General features: G+C 45.9%; 1 protein-coding gene across 1 annotated transcript in view; it reads right to left on the minus strand.

Moving 5' to 3' along the window:
* Positions 1-1,016: 1,016 nt before the first annotated feature.
* The window catches only part of LOC8050603 (neurexin-4), a 101,857-nt gene continuing 78,478 nt past the window's right edge, over positions 1,017-24,395 (minus strand). Inside the window, exons 20-23 of the mRNA XM_029980663.3 lie at positions 21,757-21,890; positions 20,211-20,307; positions 11,915-12,184; positions 1,017-5,509 (exon numbers count right to left, since the gene is read on the minus strand). Of these exons, the coding sequence (XP_029836523.2) occupies positions 5,319-5,509; positions 11,915-12,184; positions 20,211-20,307; positions 21,757-21,890 (692 nt within the window). The 3' untranslated portion in view covers positions 1,017-5,318. The remainder of the gene's footprint in view (positions 5,510-11,914; positions 12,185-20,210; positions 20,308-21,756; positions 21,891-24,395) is intronic.

Below are 24,395 nucleotides of genomic sequence, written 5' to 3' on the forward strand. Positions count from 1 at the left end.
CTCTTTTTTTGGGCAACAAAACATCTTGTAGACAACTAAGGACAGCTGTAAGACATCACTGACGACACCATCCACCACTTATTCATACTACAGTAAAACCTCGTTATAACAAACTTGAAGGAGCGATCATAATTATTTCGTTATAACCATTAGTTTGTTATAGCCAATGTCCATTTCTTCCCTATTAGCATGCAAGGGGAATTATGATTGCTTTGTTATATCCATTAGTTTGTTATATCCCATTTTGTTATAACGAGGTTTTACTGTACTTAGCAAAGCAGTGTGAATCAAGTGACGTAGGTGTCAGCGATTCCATTTACTGACAGCTCCATCATCCCTCCCAAATCTTGCCTCACCATCTTTTATGCCATGACTAAGCCAATCATCTTCCTCCCTTGCCCAGCATTAACAATTTGCTTCACTCAAACTGGAACTCACTAGGTTCCTACCATTTTGCATAACACTACCTTCACCTTGAGCAACTCTGGCTTGTACTAGTGCAGCTCACCTCCCTATTGAGTGTGCCCATTTTGTCTCAATCTACGATGGAACGCAGAAAACGCCACGAGCCAACGAAGCCAATCCAATGCTGTACGAGCGTCATGCGACTTTTGAGAGGGGCACGAGCGGCGGAGCACATTGTCGTGCGACACCTGAACAGCGCAGGAATGGCTGGGATGGCTCGTTGCGTCCACTGCGGTCAATCGTAAGGTGAAACAAAGTACAACTCATTCTCCGATTTCACTTCTCAGAGCAATAAAAAATGCCGAAGAGAGGCACTCTGCTTTGGCAACACAGACCGTCGGCGGACTGAGTAAACTCAATCATCCAGTAACGCTCTACTTCTGAAGCAGTAAAGCATAGCACTTTGTTACAGAGCAGAAAAGCTTAGGAAACCATATGACACATTAAAAAAGGCAACTTTGCCAAAAAGGAGAAACAAAAAAAAAAAAGCAAATGCCAAGGACTTGCTTTTAATCTTTAAAACTCGACAACACAGAAAGACACAACATTCGTAGTATCTGCAAAATATTTATTCTGCACCGCATCAGTGTCACAGACATAGCACTGAAAGACGGAAAATAGCATCTATGCAGGGCCGCCCTTTTGGAACGACGTCGAGCGGCATGTAAAACTGGAAAATATGCACCCAACACTGGGAATGCTTGTAGTCCCCCGTGCAGCTCACCATGCTGTGCCTGCTCTTGAGGCTCCAAATACTCTTCTAAATCGTCTCGAGAAACAAGGAGGATAAGCATTGCTGAATACACACAAAAAAAGAAACAAACACCAACGAGATTTTGGGATTTGGGCATTGGAAACTTAAAACTGCCTTGTATCGCAATCTCCGTAGAAAGACAAACAGATGAGGCAATTCACACTCGCATAATAAATGCACTCCCCGTCAAAAGTGACAAAGACCATGTAAAAGTTAAAAATCAATGTCATTGTGAGATTCTGGACACAAGGTAATGGCGGTTTGTTGCCGTGTGCCACAAAGACAACATTTTCTAGATAGCGTCTTCACCTGAATCCGATACAGTAAGAACTCGCAACAAATGAAAGCGATAAAAACTGGGACGGAAGTATGTGCGATAAAACGATGCAAAAACACGCAATACCACGTGAAAGAAAAAAAATAATCAGGAGGTGACATGCAGTGAAAACTACTTACAAAATGATCCGTATGTAATATCTCTCCGCAAAATGCCCGAACAGGTCTGAAGGCTGTTCATAGCACCACTGACAGAAGTAAAATCGTGAAATGCCACCACAGCTGCACAAGCTACTCACTCGAACATACCAACGACCTGACGCACAAAAAATAACTGCCGCATTCTCCGCGTTTGTATTAGTAGAAACTGGCAAGTTCACCAACAATGTCGTGCAGCTTGACACGAAGAGCATTAGTGAGCATAAAGCCCTACTCTGTTTTTACAAGAGGAAACTTTAAGGGCTCGTACCTATTAACCAACAATATGTACATAACATTTGCATCTTTTGTGCAATCTGGCTAGTCACCGTTTTCACGTTAGATGGTGGCTCGTCATAGAGCTATACCGGTACCCACATCTTGCACTTGCACACTACTACATAGGTACGTACATATATCCGCATACAGAGATGGTTCACAAGAAAAGATCTTGCCAAACCACCGACAATGCTCATACCACAATACCCTTAGACAGCATTCACTGTGGTCCACGAAAAATAAAAGAGTATGCTTTTGTTATTTCATGATAATAAACAGAAAGAGATGGTGAATAATAGATAATGTCACTGAAAGAAAAAAAAAAAAAAAGCTGACCGGGACAAATTGAAATCTAAATAGCTAGATCCAATTGTTCCACGATAATAATCTAGAATGATACTCAAAGAAAGATAAAAAAAGCAATTTATGCGCACCTTATATTGACGCTTCCTTTCGGAAATGCCCTTTTATGCAAACTACAATTTAAAACATATAGTATGCACATGTTTACAGTCTTCATTTCTACATCCAAACACTAATATATCTAGCTAGTAGTATATGTAGCAGCCTTAGAAAGACGAGAATCACTGAAGGGAATGTTGAACTCCTAGGAATGTTGAATAGTAGTCACCAACAGTTGATATAAAAACAAGGGTACTTACATGAATGGAGTTACATTGAGCAAAAACCACCAACCTTTCCAGGAAAAAAAAAATTACTATAGTCTGTTGCAACTCCAGATGGTAGGGCAAGGGAGAGGAAGCAGATGGAATGCAGGAGAGAGGAGGAAATTGCCCCCTCTCCTCTCCAGCATTCCGTCTGCTTCTCCCTCCCCAGTCTTCCTTTCCCATGCCCTACCTTCTTGAGCGGTAACTTAGTACAGCAACTTATGCACTTGAACATTCCTCTGGGTGTCCCCTTTTTTTCTCGAGATTGCAGCTTTCGTTGCTCCAAAACATTTCTCACAAAATGGGTCTTCCGAAACGTTCGCATTGAAATCCCGCTCACCTAGAAAAACAATGAAGAAAGCACTCCGCAGGAAATAAATGCAGCCACGTTTTGTAACGGATTCAAATGTTCTTTACAGGGTTTTTCAACGTAGGATATGGTCTAGGTGCAATTAAATTTACGTGGCGAAGTCGGTTTGGAATGTCAAAAGCATCACAACGAGCAAACGGGGCGACTCGCCATAATCGAGGCACCGAGCGCCACTGACCGGGTATCACAGTCCATTGAGATTAGCGGGATCAGTGGGTTAATAATACGGGAGCCCCAGCGGTAGGCAATGTGCGGCACATCTGGGGAACACAGTGGCCTGGTGGGTTCCAGATGGGCCTCGCATTCTGTGCCACGTGGGGTGGGGAGTGGTTACATTGGCAGTGAAACAGCTCTTGTGAAGGTAAGGGAGACCACAAGCTCGCTCCTGCTTTGCCTCTTACGTAATGAGATTCGGGTTTGAAACCACCGAGCGAAATATTGGAACCCTATGAACGAGTTTAGACAAAAATTAGGCGCAACATCAAATGCAACAGAAAACGCAAAAAAGAAGAGTGTGTCACTTCAAGTGCGAAAACAAGACAGAATGAAGAAACAAAGTATCCGTTCCGTCTCACCGAAGTACAGAGGCCTATTTCTGGATCCGACAAAAGCACCCAAAATTTCTCGTACCCCGTTTTTCCCCGTAAATGCTTCGAGCAACCGTAGCAAAAATGGAACTACCTCGAGGAGCAAGACGTGCTACTTTTAAAGCTGTAATGCCTCCGTGTCACAAAGGTCGGGAATCGACGCAAAGCCTCCGTAAAACGCACCGGCCACAAATGTCGTTAAAAAACCTATCCGAAAAGGATCGTAATTTTTTCTCTTCTTCCAGAGTGGCTGAGACACGACATAGTACCCCTTCACGTGACAAGCAACATAGTGAAGGTGACAGAATGGAATAAAAACGCGGCTAAAACCTAACATTGTAATCTGGTCATTCATTCAATCTTGTACCAGCTTCTTTCCAAACTGCTTGTCTCGTTGCTATACGGGTAGCAAATGAGGGAGAGAAGAAGACGAGAGGGCGCGGGGACGTCGGAACACCAAGCTCTGGTTGGAGTGATTAGTGGAGAGGCGCAAAGCTAGCTGCCTTTGTCTCTATTCGCTGTTCGAATGCGTTTGAACGCCTAAGTCGGGCACACGCATTCATATGCGTCTGAACAGCTTTGCGCATATCCACAAAGTCATTCCAACCAGAGCTCGGCGTTCTGACGTCCCCGCACACTCTCGTCTCCTCCTCGCCGTCAATTTTTACCCGTAGAGCTAAATCCAAACCCACTATACAAACTATTTTTGACACACGTAGCCCAATTTGGTGGGCAGATCTTGATCGTCCGAGGCAGCCTTGGCTGGGGCGACTTTTCTTTTGCCTGCTAAACTCGACAGCTGCTGCTATCCGTCGGGCATTCACACGCAACAACACTCGCCTACTCAAAGTGCTTTGTTTGAGTATCCAGACCTCCGCAGAACAGTGGTGCACCAAAGTAACCAAGTTTGACCTGGAAACGATTTCGCTGTGTCGCACTGTTGGTGGCCAACAAACTGCTGCAAAGTCCGCACCGCAGAAACAATTGTCCCATCCATAAAGGGGCCCAGAGTCCCTCGAAAAGCTTTCTTTGCACACCTTCCCACCAGGTTGCACTAGCACGAGCCATTCTTCCAACGGCCAACCTCGCTCCAGGGGAGTAGTCGTGGCGGTGATGGTCAAACGGCAAACATCGCCTCTTTGCAGTTCCCTCGACATCTTGGCAAGATGGGCAAGACGCGTTGAAACGCATCCTAGCTGTCTTCTAGCTCAATCCATTTCAGGCTACGAGGCACCTATTTACCAGATGTCTCGAGACATCTCGTAACTGTCTTCTAGCTCCGTCGATTTCGAGCAACAAGGCATCTAGAAAGGTCTCAAAGACATCTACGACGTGTTTCGATACACCTAACAGATGACAGCAGTCTTTTAGCTTCATCAATTTCGAGCTATGACGTCTAGAGAAATGCCTCGTAAACACTTGCAGGACGCCTGAAACGTTTCGTGGCTGTCTCCTGCTTCCACCAATTTCGGGCAACAAGGCATCTAGGGAGATATCTTGAAACGTCTTATAGCTGCCTTCTAGCTCCATCACCTTCCGACGGCCTCTAGAAAGACGTAGACATCAACAAAGTATCTCTCGAGACATCTAGCTCGAAAATGGCGGCACATTAACCTGCTTTCAACCTCCCGTTGCACGTGTCTCCAGGCAAAGGCCGCAGGACGGCGACAACCTCCGAGTGGTGCCGGGGCCGGCGGGGTCGCAGGGAGGTGGGGCGTCCCTCATATGAACCACTCCCGCTTCTTGGCGACCTCGTGTCCCCTGACCCCGTGGGCCACGGCCGTGTCTGCGTCGGGGGCGTCCTTGGACCCAATGTCCTCGTGGGTCAGGTACTCCCCCTTGTGGCGGGACACATAGCGCCCCATGATGATCGCCATCAGGACCAGCGCCGCCAGGATCACGGCAAGCACTCCTGGACACCAAAGAAAGGGGCTCTTCGCTCAGCCGCGGGTTCGGAGTTCCTCCCGATTCTCTTGCGGCTCGAGTCGTGCAGAGGCATCTCTGCACGACTCGAACAGTGCAAACAAAACAAAGTTTCACTTTGTTACTTCCGTCACTCTGCTTTTGCACGCATGTACTCCGACTTTGGGGTTGTGGAAATTGGGGAGAAAATGCGTAAACAATATGAAGTGTCTCCCCCCCCCCCCCCCCCTCCCCTTTGTTTTACTTTGTCCCAGACATCCTCCAACCATAAGGTTTGTAGCCGAGTCATACAGGTAGAATGAATGTTCGCAGATTGTAAAGACCACTTTGGGGTGTTTGTAGAAATGGGCAATCAACCGGTGTTTTTTTATTTTTTTTTTTAAATCAATATTTGGCACAGAAAGTGGGGTGGACGATGACTTGGGATATTACGGATGTATTTCTGCGTTTATTTATTTCTAAAATACCATTGCAGTTCGGTGAATTGTCTCGTGCAGACGCTTAAGACGGCTTTTATCAAAGGATAAAGACAACGACCACGACTTTGCGTACGGACTCGCGCAAAGAACTCCAACCTGACCCATACTTCGTTTGACCTCACGTCCCTATGCAGCCAACGCTACAAGGTGATCACTGAAAGTCAAAGTAACCAGCACTGAGAGAAAAAACACATCTAAACAGCGGCGTAGACTTTCCATTTTCCCAGGGGGGGGGGAAGCAGGCTGAGAAGTTCTGAAGGGGGGGGGGGTGCTGCACGTTACCTTTTTGCCAGAACTGGAGATTGAAGCTAACGAAAGCATGCTGGGATTCCATTTCCCCAAGTATTTTGTCAATAAAGGCAAAGTGGGCGTTATTTTGTTTACATGCCATTACTAGAAGCTCGTTACATGTCACGTAAACAGCGTCTCGGTATGCACCATGGCCCGGGTATGGAAGGGGCTCCGCCTCCGCCTCCGCCTCCGCCCCGCCCCGCCTTGCCCAGCCCCGCCCCGCCCAGCCCAGCCCAGCCCAGCCCAGCCCAGCCCAGCCCAGCCCAGCCCAACCCAACCCCGCCCCGCCCCGCCCCGCCCCGCCCCGCCCCCCCCCCCCTGGATCTCACTAGGGGGGGGCACGAGCCCCGATGCCCCCCGAAGCCTACGCCTATGCATCTAGATTATTAAAAGACCGTAGACCTACGCTGACAATCAACCCAAAACGACAACTATGGGGAAAGTTTGGTCAGTCCATTATCCCGCCGTCGTAATGCTCTCCTCCCGAGTGAGCCAATCAGCACGCGGCGCAGAGGGAGAGGCATGAGCGCATGCGCGTGAAGTCCCGACTGCTCCCACCTGACTGGGGAGGGCCGCCATTTTCGTTCATTCTCCCGGCCGAATGCGTGGGATCGGCATCTAAATCTCGATTATTGCCTTTTATATCGCTGGCTCTGGCAAGAAAATGGCATACTGTTATTCCTCGGTGGGGTAAAAAGCTAATAAATGAAGGTTTTTCGGCGTATGGCCACAAACTTTTATTCAGGCGAAAAAGAAGCCGGCTCGTAGCAGACGACGCGTAGCCTCAGCAGTGCTCTTCTCCGACAGCATTGCGAAAAAATGGCTGTCGTCTCAACTCTGCTCTCTTTTTTCTCTCTCGCTCCTTCGGCGCTCTCCTCCCTTTCATTTACTTTTCTCCTCTCCGGCGCCTTCGTCGCCAAACCCACTAGCCAAACTCTCCCAATATACGGATCTGCTGCGCATCTGCCCATTCCACATTTAAGGGGGGACGCGGGTCCTAAAAATGCAAAAAATCGCGAAAAAGTTCATTTTTCAGAAATCCTGTATTTGGGTGCCTTACATATCCAAGCACCTCTCTTCAAAATATTATAGCGTAATTCAAATTCAAAGTATAAAAAAAAACGATAATTACGTCGCGCGGAACGCGCTAAAAATCTTCCCGAAAAAGGAAACTGATGTCAAAACGCGCGCCCTCCGCGCGCCGCCGGTGCGCGCCCGTTAGCGGCCATTTTGGTCTCGTTCGAAAGCTTGCTTCTTTGTCTACATTTTTGGCGCCATTAAAAATGGCGTCCGCCCGGGGAAAGCACAGAATACCGCGTTTCCCCAGAGAAAGAAACCGAGCTACCGATTGGCTAAGAAGCACGGGCCGCAGCGAGCGCTGTCGCTATTGGCCGATGCGCATGCCTCCTCTCCTGAAATATGTCATTCTCCTCCCTCCTCTCCTTCCTCGCGGCGCGGAAGCAGTCGAGAGCAGCCGATATCGTTGTTTGTCGTCTGCTAGCGGTTGCGTTTTGAAACTTCAAGCACGTTATTTTTCGGCGTTCGCCTGCTTTGTTTAGCTCGACGTCTTTAGGAGACATCGGTAGTGATCGCGATGCCTAGCGTGAAGCTTTCAACGCAGCGTGCGTACGGCAAGCGGAAGCGTCGGGCGTAGAAGAAGGACTTCGCTCGCATCGCCAGTTGCGTTGCTTGCGGCGGACATGCGGCAAGGTGTCAGCAGCTGCATCGTCTTCCGAGGTGCCCGCCCCTGATGTGAGCAACGAAGAAGACGACGGCTCTGACCCTGGTGCGTCATGACTCGACTCGCATTTCTACACGGCAAGCGAAACTGCTCAACGTGCGGCGCGGGCTGACGAGATGAAGCAGGATTTGACCGCAAAGAAGTCTGCCACACAACGGAAGTTTGACCTCCTCAATGTCGCTGTCGAGGATAAAGAGACAGATATCTGCACGCAATTCGTGATCGTGGATTTGAACGGGCTGAACGTGTTCTTCGCGACCGTCAAATGTGAGCAGTGCGGAATGGCCGCGCCCGTTCACAAGCCGGTGCTTTGAAAACGTCCCCACGTCCCCTAAAAAAGCCCTTCTGAGGGCTAACCAATTGTTGCATATGGGTCTGCTTTCCCTACCCGTGTCTCTCCCTTAGTATGAAGTTCAAACCAAAGGCATTCCACCCATCTAAAGCTTCAATGTTGTTAGTTATGCATACCCAAATTTCAAAGTCGATTTTCTCAGCTTCGATTTTTTCAGCCTCTTTTCCGGCCAGGAAGGCTTTTTCATTCACTTGCGCTCAACCGATTTTCATAAACTTGGTACCATATTCTTTGGAATGAACTAGACTGCAAGCTAAAGCTATTTTTATTATGATATTTTGTGGTATATAAAACTGGCAATTCATTATTAGACATTGTTATAGCCCCTATTGTATGTCTTCTATTCACTTTAATTTTTTTACATGTTTATATGGTGCTAAAGAAATAAAAATAGCTTTAGCTTGTATGGCATTTCTTTAGGAAGCAATTGATACCTTTTTTTCATTCAAATTTTAACAAGAAGGTTTTTTAAAACTTTTCCTGAAATTAGCTAATTAATATTTTATTTTGTTGATAACTTTTGACAAAGAAGAGATATCTGAAATCTGATTGCAGTTATGAAATCAGCACAATAAACTACATGCCTGCACAAACAATCATTGAGATAGACCAATAAACAAAAAATAGTTTTTAAGAACCCACTTCCTCCCTTAAGCACCCATATACCAATTTCTAAGATATGAAAAAATATGCACAATACACATTTATATGTAAAATTGATGACCAGAAAAGCGCCCATCCCCCATTTTTCGGCGATTATCTCTAAAGTTTGAGTGGGCGCTTGCCCGGTATTTTACGGTATAGTCCGTTGCAACTCAAGAATGTAGAGCGAGGGTAAGACGGGCCGGGAAGGAAGAAGCAAACGGAATGCTGGAGACAAGAGGGGAGAAACCTCCTTCTCTCTTTAGCATTCCGTCTGCTTCCTCCTCCCCGGCCCGTCTCACCCCTCCCTACTTTCTTGAGTTGCAACAAACTATATAGCTTTTAGTGTGAAAAAAAAAAAAAAGCCACTGTTTGCACGAAAATATTTAAAAACGGGTATGTTTCGATATTTTTTTATTTTCGACACCGGCAGGTGTTAATTGGTTAAAACTGGTAAGAATATGGCCTACTTATTATTATCAATTTCCAGAGAATCGTGAATATAACTACGTAGGGTAAACCACCTATAATGCTATAATATTTCAGGCAGATCAGATGCAACTGTTTGGAAAGTATTCCCTATAAACATTGTGCAAACAATAAAGCAAAATGTTAAAGAAAAAAACAAAAAAAACAGTGAATGATGCTAAGCATGTTGCAAACAGGTGCAAACAGACACATATTGAATGAACTGAGAGTACAGTCTAAATTTGTTATAATAGACCCTGATAATGATCAATACTTCAGTCTGTTGTAAAAGGAGTATGCTGTACGCAAAGCCGTATATGGGGAGAGTTTGGTTAGTCTATGATCTCGCCGCCGTAACGCTCTCCTCCCAAGTGAGCCAATCAGCACGCGGCGTAGAGCGAGAGGCATGAGCGCATGCGCGTGAACTTCCGGCTGCTCCCACCTGAGTGGGGAGGGCCGCCATCTTCGATCATTCTCCCGGCGGAATGCGCGGGATCGGCATCTAAACCTCGATTATTGCCTTTTATATCGCTGGCTCTGGCAAGAAAATGGCATTCTGTTATTCCTCGGTGGGTTAAAAAGCTAATAAATGAAGATTTTTCAGCGTATGGCCACAAACTTTTATTCAGGCGACAAAGAAGTCGGCCCATAGCAGACGACACGTAGCCTCAGCAGTGCTCTTCTCCGACCAGTCTCCGACAGCATTGCTAAAAAATGGCGGTCGTCTCCTCTCTGCTTCCTTCTTTCTCTCTCACTCCTTCGGCGCTCTCCTCCCTTTCATTTCTCCTCTCCGGCGCCTTTGTTGCCACACCCACTGGCTAAACTCTCCCAATATACAGCTCTGGCTGTACGCAGATACAAAGTTGAACCAATGGCACCCAGATAGGAAAACTAACCGAACTTCAGAAAGCAATATGTTATATCCAAATGTCTGTGTAACCAGGTCTGTTGCAACGAGTTTATGCTATTCACTGCATGCGACCTGAAAGCAGACTACTTATCAATTTCGGTGCCAGTTGTCCCATTTTCAAGATGGTACAGGCAAAACACATGTGTGAGTCCCGGTTGAGTTAAAACAAAGTACCGAATATTTGGGAGAGAAAAGAGCAGTGTTTTCCCCAGCGCAAAAATAAACAATGTATGCCGTGATCCAACTAACAAGTCGAAAGCAGTTTGCCGACATTGTCAACGACAAAATGGGGTCCATTCTTGATAACAGACACCATTCATCTTGACGAAATTCGCAGAGTCCGTTGGCATCAATTTGACAAAAAAAGAAATGTCCGAAAATCGCTTATAATTTTTGGATGGGGTAACGGTAAGTCCGGAGACAATGGCCTCTTATCTCAACTGCTAGCGCTACATTTGGATGGAAACTGAGCCTTCGGAAATTTGTAGTTCACTTTTTTTTGTGGCGAGAAAAAAAAAGGGCGCCTCTGCGGAGTTTTTTAAAGGCATTCCAAATGCTATGCACTTCAACGAAAGCCATAGACTTAGGTGTTTTAAATGCGTAACATTTGGGACGCTTTTGCACGTGTCCGTGGGAATTCGTAATTTATTGGGCGTATTATTACCGCACCAAACGGGTCGTCCGTGAACTGGCACTCAAAATGCTGGTCGACTGGTCGCTGCATAAAGCCGACCAGCTTCCCGTTGCTGCCGGGCTCTTGTTTTGCAGTCCTGTCCTTTGCACCTCCCTCTTCACCTAGCTGCGCCCATGGTCGTCGCTTCTGCTCCGTCTTGGTGGCGCGGAAGGTCCGCAAGCAAGAGCCTTCATAGTGAGTGCACCATATCTTTGAGACTATAGTACGCAAACTGTACTCCGCAGACCATACATTTTTTTTTTTAAAGTTGAAATTTTACCCGACGCGGACTATCTACAGGTGCAGATCATACAAGGATTTGTTCTCTTCTAGATCGTTCACTGTGATAAGTGAAAACTTTTATGGATAACAAAGTGTATTAATGTTGGTCTATGTATGACACAAGCTTCTTTGTGAGCTAATACAGCTGCAGGCATTTGTCGAGGTGTGCTGTATATGATCATTTTTACATTTGGACTAGGCACTGACTGCAGACTATGCTACGGGTGCAGACTAAGCAAAACCTTTTTTAACCTCGAATTCGCCCTGGAGTTCATACACCAGGCGCAGATTGCAGTCTGGAAATTACGGTAGTCTGCTTTGCTGCCGTCAAGCACACACCGGAAGAAGCACATGATCCGAGAGCAGTCGCCGACTGTGCACAACAGTTGCAATTGGCGGCCGCATGCTTCGCGCCGTACGCTCCGCGCCGCACGCTGTTTGTTCTCCATTGTGGCTAGATTCCAGGCTTGGTGCACTACGCATTTGAAACGAGTCTCCCTTTTCTCCCGAGCACTCGGTGCACCCCAGTACGCCCCGAGCGCCGGCAGCAACTCACCGCCGAGGATGGCCGAGTCTGCGTAGGAGGAAGAGGCCCAGGGCTCGCGGTAGACCCCCGGGGGCAGAGTGGGGGGCGGTCGAGTCTCATCCACGGGGGTCGGATAGGTGACCGGCTCGATGCCACACGTGTCCTCCCGCACCAGCCCCTCCGGGTGGGCGTGCACGTTGGAGCGCCGGCTCTCCTGGAAGTACCGCCTCAGGGGCATGTGGTCGTCAAACTGCACCCGCGAGATGCAGCCCACAAAGCCCTCGCCCGTGCCCATGGACTCTGCAAGGAGGGGGATGGGTCAGAGCGCGACAGTCTCGGGGGGGGGGGGGGGGGGGGCATGCGGTGTGTAAAAAGACATAGTGCTTAAAAAGCCCTTTATTTTTCCCATGGAGTACCATGTATTTGTTGATATATCAAGCAACAGCTGCCATTGGCACTACTTACTGGTGGCTTTTGCTGGATATCAATAAATACATGGGACTCTGTGAGAAAATGGGAAAAACGAAGGGCTGTTTTCCTTGCCTGTAGGTTGGTATTGGCATTGGAGGTTTTAGGGGGCTTTCAACGAAGCATATAGAAATTTCGAATGGCGCCACACTGGCAGCAACTGCAAGTAGGGTCGATGTTAGTACAGTAATGTCTCATGAAAATGGTTTCCCCCAAAAATCGTCTATAGGGTGAGTTGTCCATAATAATGAGACGAAAAGGCACATATTTTCCCAGTTTGTCCCCAAAAATGGTGTCCATATAGCAGGGTATTCATATTAAAGAGAAACTCCGCCACAATGTAGTCCTCTTCAGTGTCACCTACAGCACCACATATTAAATATTACGACGCAGTTCTGTCAAACTGTTTCTTAGACGGTCCGGCAAACTTTGCATCTTGCCAAGTTGCCAAAATCGGCCGACTCGAGCGGGCGAATTGAGGTGCAACCAACGGCGCAGTCAAGGCTACGGCAAGGGCGTAGTCAACATTGAGCTAAACGTCATCACCATTGCCCCCTTTTTCTTGTTTTTACTTCTCCGGGCAAGCGTAACAAGTGACGTCAGCAACGTTTCCTCTCAGCGCTTAGTGGTGTCCACGTGATTGGTGTAACGCACCTGCGCAGCGCACTTCTTGGGAGCCGTCCGGCTGCCCCGCCGTGGTACCGCCGTCTCCCGCTCACAACCGCGGTTGTTGTCTCACTGTTTGTGCTTATCGCCTCTCGGAGTTTCGTCCACACTTTGGACACTACGTGTGCAGAGTTATGCCGCAGTTGCGCAGACGTCGTCGCATGTCGTAGACACCAAAACCTGGTGAACAGTGCGGTGCAGACGACACTTGCGCCTGGCACACGCCCACCCCAATCCCGCCCGCCCTTGCATAGAGGATCATTGACATCTTGTACCACGTGACTGTGGAATTAGGGAAAGGACTCGTTGTTTTCTAGAACAACAGAACATGGTTTATTGATATTGAAAACTAATTTAAGCAAAGTTAGAGAAGGCACGCCCTCCTTCGACTGTTGTTCCAACAAGAAGGGCGAAGTCGCCCCCACCAAGCGTCGGTCCAAGAGGGGGGCTCGTCCTTTATGACCCTACGGTGGGGCGCGCTCTCCCCGCGGCTCTCCCTCCCTCTCCCCGGTTTCCCGGAAAGGGGCTGGTGCCTCGGTTTCTGCTCGTCTTCGAAGTCGCTCTTCCTTCCCCATTCCCGGCTCGGGCATCTCCACGTTTTCTTCTTTTTATTTTACAACAGCGATAGCCACGTTTTTGGCGGCCTGAGGCGAATGCTGCTGGACGGAGCTGAAGTTTCGAATTCCGATTTCTGTTTGTGTTTAAGCTTAGATTTAAAAATATATATCACATTTTTGGTGAAGCAAACGACGTAGTGTCTTTTACAAGGGCTTTTTAATGCAAAATCACTCATTATCCCAAAATCTTCGGAACTGAGCGGAGTTGCCCTTTAAGGGAAGACACTACCCAAAAAAGTGAATTTTTGAACCACTTGTCTGATTTAAATGACATTTACAGGGCTTGTATCAGTTCATATTGAGAACATTTGTGCCAAATCTTTTTAACTTAAGTGAAGTACAAAAAAAGTTGCGAATGTTGAAAGACTAAAGTGGGTGTGTCTGTGTAGGAAAACTATCGTTTTGAAATTACTTATAAATTTATCGTTTTCATGTGTTATATTGCTTTAGAACAGTTCAGAGCAGATAACTATGGAGCTATATTTATATATTACGCCATCTTTCATGACAAAAAAAGTAACTAAACACAAATGATGTTTTTTAGATTTCCATCCTTTGTCCAAAATGCTCGTTCTTGAGCATAAAAAATGACAAAAATAAAAAATTCAAGCTCATAGTTATCTTCCTCTTTAAATTTCACCCCAGAAAAGCTTATAAAAATTAATCCAAGTTATGTAATAACAAAACAATAGTTTTCCTAAAGGGAAAATTATGCCAAAAAGAGGAATGAAGAAAAATGTGTTCAAAGTGCTCCAACCTCTACCGTTTCTTTAGCATCGATGGGCCGAAAATAATTTATAAAAAATTAACTATGCAGTGTAAACTAATTAAACTTCCTGGGAATACTCTCCAGATGTTGGTGGACGTAAATATGGCATTTTTCAAAATCAACTTTTTTTTGCAGAAATTGTTTTTTCTGGGTAGTGTCCCCCCTTAATGGAGTTCAATTAATGAGACAGGACTGTATGCAAAACTCTGTCCACAAACAGACATCGGTGCCTGTGACTATATCCTTTCAGTTATGTGGCTTGTAACTTTCATTTTACTGGCCATTATAGATGCATGAGTGGACCAGGTGGAGGCATAAAATAGGTGAAATTCGATCTAATGTAGCTGGGGGGAGGTATGAATTACTTTATTAAATCGCAAACTTCAATAAATCGAAAATAGCATTTTTCCTTAAATTAAATTTGATAAAACTAGTTTTAATGTAACAGCACCCAGAAAGCTATCGCGATACAGCATTCCCGAAGTGCTCACGTGGCAAAAATGGGGAACTTCTGTAACATCGCAAAACGTGAAGTTACACAACGTAAATGAAAGTACACAACCGGTGGCAGGTCGGCAAGCAAAACACGAAGTTGAAGATTGCGTTGCACAGCGGCACCGACTTTATGCAATCTCTCTTTATGCGGATAAACGCAACCATGTAATTGTAAACGGAAGTATACCGTATTTACTCGCAGATTGAACGCACTTTTTTTTTTTCCGAAAAATCGATGCAAAGTTAGCGTCCGTATTTACTCTTATAATGAACGGACCTTTTATCCTGAAAAATTGAACTAACTTCTTATCTCTTTGCGCGCGGCTCCCGACCCCGTAACCAAACTAAGCTGTGCAAAAAAAAAAAAAACAAAAAAAAAAACCTCCCCCTTTTTTTTTTTTTTTTTTTAAGTTCCTTTTTGTTTTTTTTGCTGCCTTTCGCAAGCTGTTTTGTTTGCTTAGGCCGACGGCTCTCCGCTTATCTTTCTTATCTCCTTTAGGGAGGCTCAAGTGAGGGTGGGTGCAACTGCTAGATCGGCGATCACGGGACATGGACGCCATTCAATTGCTAAATTTTGCTGGGAGTCTATGGGGCAAAGGGTCGTTTTCTTTCCTAACTCGGGTCATAAAAGCCCATTAAGGTGCTTGAATAATTTACACAAGGTATAAATGATTACTTTTCCATAGCCACCAGTTTTGTTGCGATAGGTTAAGTATTTTTTTAACGCGAAAAATGGTAAATTCCGCCATCTTGGACGTTGCTGCTTGTCTGGCAACTTTGCTTTCTCCGCTCGACGTTTGCAATTCTCGGAGCGAGAAGGAAGCGAGAGAGGCTGCGCCAAGGCGCTCGTTGCTTGCAATGGGAGGCGAGAGGAGGAACGGCGCACGGTTGCAACAGAGCGGGCGCCTGCTCTCGTGCAGGCAACACTGGCGCACATCCTTTCTCGAATCCTCTCCCTCAGGCGCCGCCATTAAATTGCAAACGCTCTCCAGGTTTTGAGTTGCGCCCACCCTCACTACAGCCTCCCTAATCTCCTTGCGCGCGGCGCGCGACGCACGACCCCCGGTAACCAAACTGTCGCTGTGCAAAAAAAAAAAAAAAAAAAAAAAAAAGCTTTTTTTTTTGCATTTTTTTTTCTCAGTTCCGTGTTTTTTTTTTTTTTTTTTTTTTTTGCTGCCTTTTGCAAGCTGCTTCGTTTGCTTCTCCGCTCCTCTTTCTTACCTCCTTGCGCGCCGCGCGACCCCCGTAACAGAACTCCGCTGTGCTAAAAAGAAGAAAAAAAAAAAAAAAAAAAAAGAGCTCATCTTTGTTTTCTTATAGTTTCGTGTTTTTTTTTTTTGTTTTTTTTTTTGCCGCCTTTCGCAAGCTGTTTCGTTCGCTTAGAGCGCTTGTCTTTCTTACCTCCTAGCGCGCGGCAGATCGCGAACCCAAAATCCAAACTGCGCTGTGCAAAAAAAAAAAAAAGATTTTTTTATGCTTTTTTTTTCTTGCTTCCGTTGGATCTTTGCGAATTTTTTAACGCCTTTTGCAAGGCGTTTTGTTCGCCCACGCTGCCCGTGCATTCGCGACCTCGCTACACCAGGATAGAAAAGTGCGATAATTTCACGCGCGTGGGGGGAGGGGGTCAAAATTTTGATGTCCGAGTTGGGGGTGCGTTTATTACGCGAGTGAAAAAAAAAAGTCGAAATTTTGAGAGCCGACTTGGGTGCGTTCATTACGCGAGTGCGTTCATTGTGCGAGTAAATACGGTACAAGTGGAGGTGGGTTGCCAGGCCACAACAGAGTCAAAGATTGAGCGACTGTGCCACACAGCCACACCGACTTCGCACAATCTCTTTCTGTGCGCAATAATTCTGCTGAGAGAGAGTGCCACAAACAAGTTATAAATTAAGAATATGTCTTTTTTTTTTTGCAGAGGAAGCAAGTCTGTTATTTTTACCAGTGAAAACGGGTAGAAATCAATAACAGAAGGAACACTAGAAAGCTGATGAACCGGAAAATCAAGGAGAAAATAACACGAGCCAGATATCGCCGTTTATCCGAGGTCAGCCATAATTCTATATCCAAATCCATAGCACTTTGGCTATTGCAGTGACTGCAGGAAGGACTGAAGTGAGTGTGGTCCATTGTGCTTAAGCTCACAAAGATGCACGTGCCGTTGCAAATTGCAGTCCTTCATCAAATCCAAATTGCAGTCCTTCATCAAATCAATGGCAGCGATGGTCATGTGTGTGCCACGACCACTTCCTCAACTCGGCAATCAAGACATCATGGCAAGCGAAGGACAGATTGCTCCACCACGCGTAAATTCAGTAATCCCTCGTTATAATGTAATTGCTTTTTTCGAATTATCGCTTTTATCGAAGTTCAACATGGTCCCGACCGAAATGCACACGATTTTAGCCGGATTATTCAAAGTGCATCGGTGGCCGACCACGCTTGTTACGAAGGCCACGGAGGTGCACAGGAGACCCCTGCGTTCCCTCCCCCTTCTCCACCGAGGCAAACGGTGAAGTGGGAAAATGGAGTAAACGGGTGACAAAGAGCAGAGCGCGCAGAGCGCCGATCCTGATGCACCAATGCAGGTACGCGGGCAGGCTTGTGTCGGAATCGGGTCAAGGGAGCGATGAAGCCCAGAGGAGATCATCCCTTCGGAAGCACCCGATGCACGCACCTGCGCGGGCGTGCTTGCAGCATACTACATACACATCTGCGTCCTACGGAAGATCGGGAGTGTTGACTGAAAGTCGCTTAAGTCTGCAAGGTTGAGAAAAGTGACCGGCCTAAGTCCAAAATCGCCAAAGAAATCAACATTCCAACATTGGCTGTTCGACACTATCCACCATTTCGCAGAACATTCAAGGCATATTGGACGGGTGCAAGAGGTTTCTCATGCCCGCGACCCGAAGATGAAAGATTGCCAACAGGTTCGCGCACACCAGACTTTCTCTCGCGAGCATGCTTACCGAGCCGGCTCACTATTTTTATAGCTGCAACATTTTTTCTACAGGAGTGTGTGAAAACATGTTGGCAAAGCCACCGAGGATGACTTTGATTCGTTCGTGCTTGTCAATGCGGACGTACCCATTGCTGCTCCTGCCATGGATGCTACGATCGTAGACCTTGCGTGTGGCCAGGAGCAACACAAAGCGATGTTGGAGAAAGATCTCGAGAAACGCTGACAACTACAGAGACGCGAAACATCCTACGGCTGCATCGAAACAAAGTGGAGTGTAGCAGCAGCGGCAGTGTTCTTGCGATGCCTGGAGCAGTTCGAGAACTGATACCGAGGTAAAATTATCGGCAAACTCCACTTAATTATTTTTTTACTCGGTAAAGCAGCCGCGAGATGTTCCTAACCAAGGTTTGTTTGATTAAATATACGGTCAGTGTTCCGCAGTGTTCCCGTTCACCTTCAAGGCTGCTGGCATTGTTTTTTTGGCTCTATTGTTTCTATGGAATTACCACTCATATCAACAAAGTAGAGAGCTGGGCTAGTTGGTGGAAGTTGAACATGGTGTACAGTAGGTGTAACAGCACGTAACAAAAAAGACTACGAAAAGGAACACACAAACATGACGAGCGCTCATATAAATGTTTTTTGCCGTTCCACTGACTGTTATATCCCAGGATCACCCTTAACTTTCCAGCGCTTCATAAAAAAGAAGAAAAAAAAAAGGCACTTAGGTTGGTCTTTTGGGTTTACCAAGCTCGAAACTATAATGTGCAGTCCAAAAACAAAACGGGGAACGCGACCGCGAGTTCTCGCTAATCAGCGAGTTCTGCACTATTCATAGTTTTCAACATTCGAAGAACTCAAATACTTCGAACAGTAAAAGTGCAAAGCAAAGTGAATCGAATAGCAAGCACGATTCGCGAAGTATTCAAAGTTTAAAATATTTGCACACCTTACTTCTATTTTTTTTTTTATTAGTCACATGTGTGACATTTTTCTTATTGCATTAAAGTTAACCTTTCCATAAATATGTTTGTTGAAAAAAGAATTCCAAGTGTGTTTTGATTGAATATTCTCGTTTAATTCACATGAAATAAAAAACATTTGAACTAGAAAATGTTCATATTCGAGAATATTCTATTTAATTCGATTCAAAGGATTTTGATATTTGCCCACTTTTACAAAATACATTTAAAATGACCCCTTTTTGGACTCAAATTCTCCGTTAAATTGTGTTGACGGTCAATTTGATTTCGCTATTTTGAGTTCATAAAAGCACAGAGTTTTATAGGCATCTGTGGGGGAATTAGAATGTGCTCGTTATATTGGGAATTTTCTAAGATTAGATTTCGTAAAATCGAGTTTCAATTGTGATTACACAATAGATATGGGTTCTCAAAGCAGATTCCTAGAAACCGGGATGCTCTCAATAGCCTGTTGATATGCTCCTCAAGCTCCCGAATCCCTTTCATTCTACTCACCTCAAAGTAAGGTGTTCTCTCAATAAAAGGGTCGACGCAATTTTAGAAACAAAACTTTCAGCCTTTCCACTCTGGGGAAGAAGGAAGACCAGCGAAGCTGTACTATGGTCACATGACCTTAAGGACGACTTCCTGGACGACCTCAAGGACGACGCATAAGGACGACGTCTAGGATGACCTCAAGGACGACTTCTAAGACGACCTCGAGGAAGACGCTTAAAGGACGACCTCAGGGACGACATCTAGACGCCTAGGACGACCTCAGAGACGACGTCTAGGACGACGTCAAGGACGACTTCCAGGACGATTTTGAAGACGTCTAGGACAACCTCAAAGATGACTTCTGGGACGACCTCGAGGACGATGTTTAGGACGACCTCAAAAATGACTTCTAGGATGACCTTGAGGACAACCTCTCAGACGACATCAAGGACAACTTTTCTAGGACAACCCCATGGACAATCTCAAAGACGACCTCAAGGACGACGCTGACGTTTAGGACGACCTCAAGGACAACATTTAGGACGACGCCTAGAGAAATTCAGCCTTTCCACTCTGCTGAAAAGCAGAGTGAAAAGGCCGGAAAGGGTGTCGCCATCTATAAGCAAGGCCGGCAAGCCGGTTGTCTGGTTGCTGCCGTCGCTCATAGATGGCGGTAGCTGTCCAGAGTTTTGTGTCGACATTTCTTTGCGGGGGACATTTTTTTGAGACCCTGGGGAAACTAGCCCTTAACAGCTCCGCTGTAAAAATGAGAAAGCTATTTGAGAGATGGTATCTGTTACACGATTTCCTAGATGGCTACTGTTCGCTGGAGACCAAAAGGTCCAAGCAAGAATCAGAATTTTGTCACTCCTTAAAACAAGTGAGAGCTCACCATTGCGCCCCACGTAGATACTCTGGAGCTCATTGAACTGTGCATCTGCCTTGCCCTTGATGTCAAATATGTGCACCTGAGGCTCATAGTTGTCCACCTGCAAAGGAAATGCAACCAGTCAGACAGCGCCCCATTCAAGCAGCAAGGAGCACTAAGTAAAGCCCTTTGACAAAAGAGCAGAGGATTGCAGTGGTGAGCAGCAGCCACTTAGCTTTCGACGCCAGGAAGCTGGTATTTCATAATATTCCGCAAAATAATGTCTTCAGATTTAACAAGTGCCTGCCCCATTTCTTTTTTTCATTATCTCCAATCTTTGCGTGGATGTTTGCTCGGTATTTTACGGTAGTAGCCTGACTTCAACTTAAGGGGGGGACACTACCCAAAAAAGTGAATGTCTGAACCACTTGTCTGATTTAAATGACATTTACAGGGCTCGTTTCTGCTGATGTTGAGAACATTTCTGCCAAACTTTCTTAACCTGGGTGAAGTACAGAAAAAATTGCAAATGTTCAAAGATGAAAGTGGGTGTGTCTGTATAGGAAAACTATTGTTTTGAAATACTTTATAAATTTGTTGTTTTTATGTGTTATCTTGCTTTAGGACAGTTCAGAGCAGATAGCTATGGAGCTATATTTCTAATTATAACATTTTTCATGACAAAAAGCCACATAAACACAAAAGCTGTTTTTTAGATTTTCACCCTTTTTCCAAAATTTTTGTTCTTGAGCATGAAAAATGACAAAAATAAAAAATACAAGCTCATAGCTATTTTCCCCTTAAAATTTCAACCCAGAAAAACTCATAAAAATGAATCCAAGTTACGTAATAACAAAACAATAGTTTTCCTAAAATAAAATTTATACCAAAAAGTAGAATGGAGAAAAATATGTTCAACGCGCTCCAACCACTACCTTTTCTTTAGCATCGGTGGACCGAAAAGAATTTATAAAAAATTAACTATGCAGTGTAAACTAATGAAACTTTCTGGGAATAGTTTTCAGATGTTGGTGGACGTAAATATTACATTTTTATATATCAACTTTTTCTGCATAAATTGTTTTTCCTGGGTAGTGTCCCCCCTAAGGCAGCCCTGATACTAGCTGTTGTTAATCTTCACCTAAGCGTTAATATGTGGAATTGCAGTTTCAAGACTTAAAGACAGCAATTTCATTTACCGTCAAACAACGGAGAAAGCGCAGTCCTAGAGAAAATGTAAGTGACAATACTAGTGCTAACAATTTATCAAAAACATGACAGGTGCTGCTACTACAGTACAATCCACTTATACCGATACCACATACAATGATGTCCTGCTTATAACGATCAGTTTCTAGAGATTTTAGACTAGAAACGCCCAGTTTCTAGTCCAGATAAAACAATAATTGGTTAAAATAATTAAAATTTCAGGTTTTCTAATTATTGTTATAAGTGGATTGCACTGTATCACAGGATGACAGGATCGATAAAGTTTTGGCTTGTTTGATGAGCTGTGTTACAACCTGGCTTTCTGGTCACCACTGCCATCGTATGAGGCACGAACACTCACAAAGATGGTAAGCCTCTGGCCATTATGTGAGCGCTTGATCTGAATGTCGTGGATCTGGCCCAAGGCAAAGTTCTCATTCTTGATGATGATCTCCTGCCGCTCAAAGCCAAAGTCAAACACCAGACGGAGGTGACCTGCGTGAGACGAACGAGAGGCAACTTATCAGTCGGGGGACCAGAAGAAAACAGCTGTGTGTGACGAGGAAATCACATGACTCAATTAGAAAAGCAATAACTATAGTCAGAATTTGAGTGCTCTTGCTTTTTACTTCCTATAAGTTTGGTTCATTTTTCCCTTTATACCTTCTAAAGCCCCCCCCCCCCTCCCCCCCTCCCCCCCCCCCCCCCAGTGCACTGAAAAAAAAACAAAAACAAAAAAAAAAAAACAAAAAAAAACAACAACATGGATAAAATGAAATTTAGCGTACAAAAGACAGAGTGCAAAGGAATTTTGCACAAGGAATGTGCAATAACAAACATAATGTGACTACAAAAGTGGCTGAAGTCTGTCCAAGTTAAACGCTAGACTCTATTGCATGAGTCTCGGGCAGATTAATTTGTATTTTTTCTTTTTTCTAGGGGTGTGCGAATGGAACCCCTAGCATTCGGTTACTCAAATATATAATATATTAGGCGAAAGATGCACAGTCAGCGCAGAGCCAACAAAAAAGTTGGTTTTTGTCTCGTATGTTAGAGCAGTGATAATAGACGGACCATGCAGGAAACACATATTGGTCCTACCGTTCCACGACGATCTAACACGCAGGCTAGAAAAAAGAACAAAAATGCAGTGGCTTAGCTCGGCTATGCCAGGATATACGTAGTGTGAGCTGATGCGCACAAAATGAGAGGCGCTATCAAGCGGCTCTGGTGCATTAGACTTGGCTGTTGCGCAACAGAGGCGCACAGCTGGGCATGTGGCGGCGCCAGTGCGTCTGCCGCGGCTATGATGTCACTCCTCTGGAATGTGCAGACCGGCGAGGCGGCAACGGCAGAGCGCGCGGCGGTGGCTTCGCGTGGTTCTCATAATAAGCCGTTCCCATTATGCGAGCCCTGCTCATTATGCGCAGAGCGCGGCGGTGGCAGAGCCACTGCCTCTGCAAGCTTATTATGTGCTCATTATGAGAGCCACGCGAAACTACTCAATCTTGGCCAGTGTAGCTAACGCTACAAAACTAACGAATGCCCTAAACCTCGTAGCAAGCAGATTTAACCGCGATTGTGACACAATCTGATCATGAATAACAACCAAAAACATCCCATTTGCGTCGCTTCCAGATACAAATTGTTGGGAAACCAGAATCCTGCACGTGTGCAGTTTTTAGAGCGCAGCTCTTAGGCGCCCGCTGCCGGCTCGAGCGGCGTCGCCGTCAGCGTAACCAAGGTCACGTGACCCCCCCCCCCCCCCCCCCCAAGGTCACGTGACCCCTCCCAAAATCACCCCAAGGTCATGTGACCTTGGGAACCTCGGGGGGTCACGTGATTCCTCCCAAGGTCACGTGACCCCCCCAAGGCCACGTGACCCCCTCCCCTTGAGGTCAGGTGACCCCCGGAACATATTAAAGAATGAGAGGAGGAGGGAGGAGGAATATACCCTCCCCTCAGTACCCTTCACTCCTCCTCCTCATGAGCTGCGCTCCAATTCGGCATTACAGGGAGTTGTGAACGACTTTCACTTTTTTTTTTTTTTTTTTTTTTCGGAAGTAAAAGCCCCTTTGTTTCAAATCGAAGCATCGTCATAAAACACATTCGGGCCCACTTCACGAAAATCGGCGACTGCGAGACCACGAAAAGAAAGTGCCGAGAAACCACGTGAATCCAGCCGAATGTCTGTCGTTATTCCGGAACCGCAAGTTTGGATTTTAAGCTAAACGAAAAGGGAAAAGAATAGTGTGCCTAGACTCGACAACATTTCCATCCGCTCAATAGCTACGACGCGGTTCGCACCGCATCATAGCTATTGAAACACGAAAAACACGTTGCAACACAAAATTTGAGAAGGTGACGAAAGCATTGATCCCCTGCAAACGTCTTCACTTTTCCGCTCGCTCTCTTTGCCACGCGGCAACACGACGTCTGCGTACTTGCGACGAATCTGCCTAGGAGTCGTCTTCGTGGTGTCAGTTTCACTCGCTCTCTTTCTTGAATCTAGGCTCTCTAAGGCAGAACAAAAGCGCTGGCGGCACCTGTGACCTACACAGTGCAGGAATCCAGGTGGCACCGCCTCAGGAGTGCGAAGTATACTGGTTCCCTTCTACCGCTTCTCCGTGCGCCTGGCTTCGAATGAACTACAGTCGAATCTCGTTAATTCATACTTTCGGTTTATTCGAACTGACGCTGTGGTCCGGACTACACTATATATATTTCAATGGGCGAAAACGCCCGGTAATCTGAATGCTTAAACGCTTTCGCCGGTTAATTCAAACATCCCGCGCCGCCGAGCATGCCTTCAGGAGCGGGCTAACTCACATGGCAGCGCCTCCAACGTCTCCAGTTCCAAATAACCATGACAACTGGTCACATGGTGACCTTGAATGCTGCGATGAGCGGTGCAAGGCTTTTTTGCACGGCGACGGTACTGCGCCGCTGCTCTTCGGCGCGTTTTGGGCGGGAGTGCGACAGTTCCGTTTACACTTGCGC

This window comes from Ixodes scapularis, unplaced genomic scaffold, assembly GCF_016920785.2.
Source record: "Ixodes scapularis isolate PalLabHiFi unplaced genomic scaffold, ASM1692078v2 PGA_scaffold0__279_contigs__length_252992795, whole genome shotgun sequence".
Classification (NCBI taxonomy): Eukaryota; Metazoa; Arthropoda; class Arachnida; order Ixodida; family Ixodidae; genus Ixodes; species Ixodes scapularis.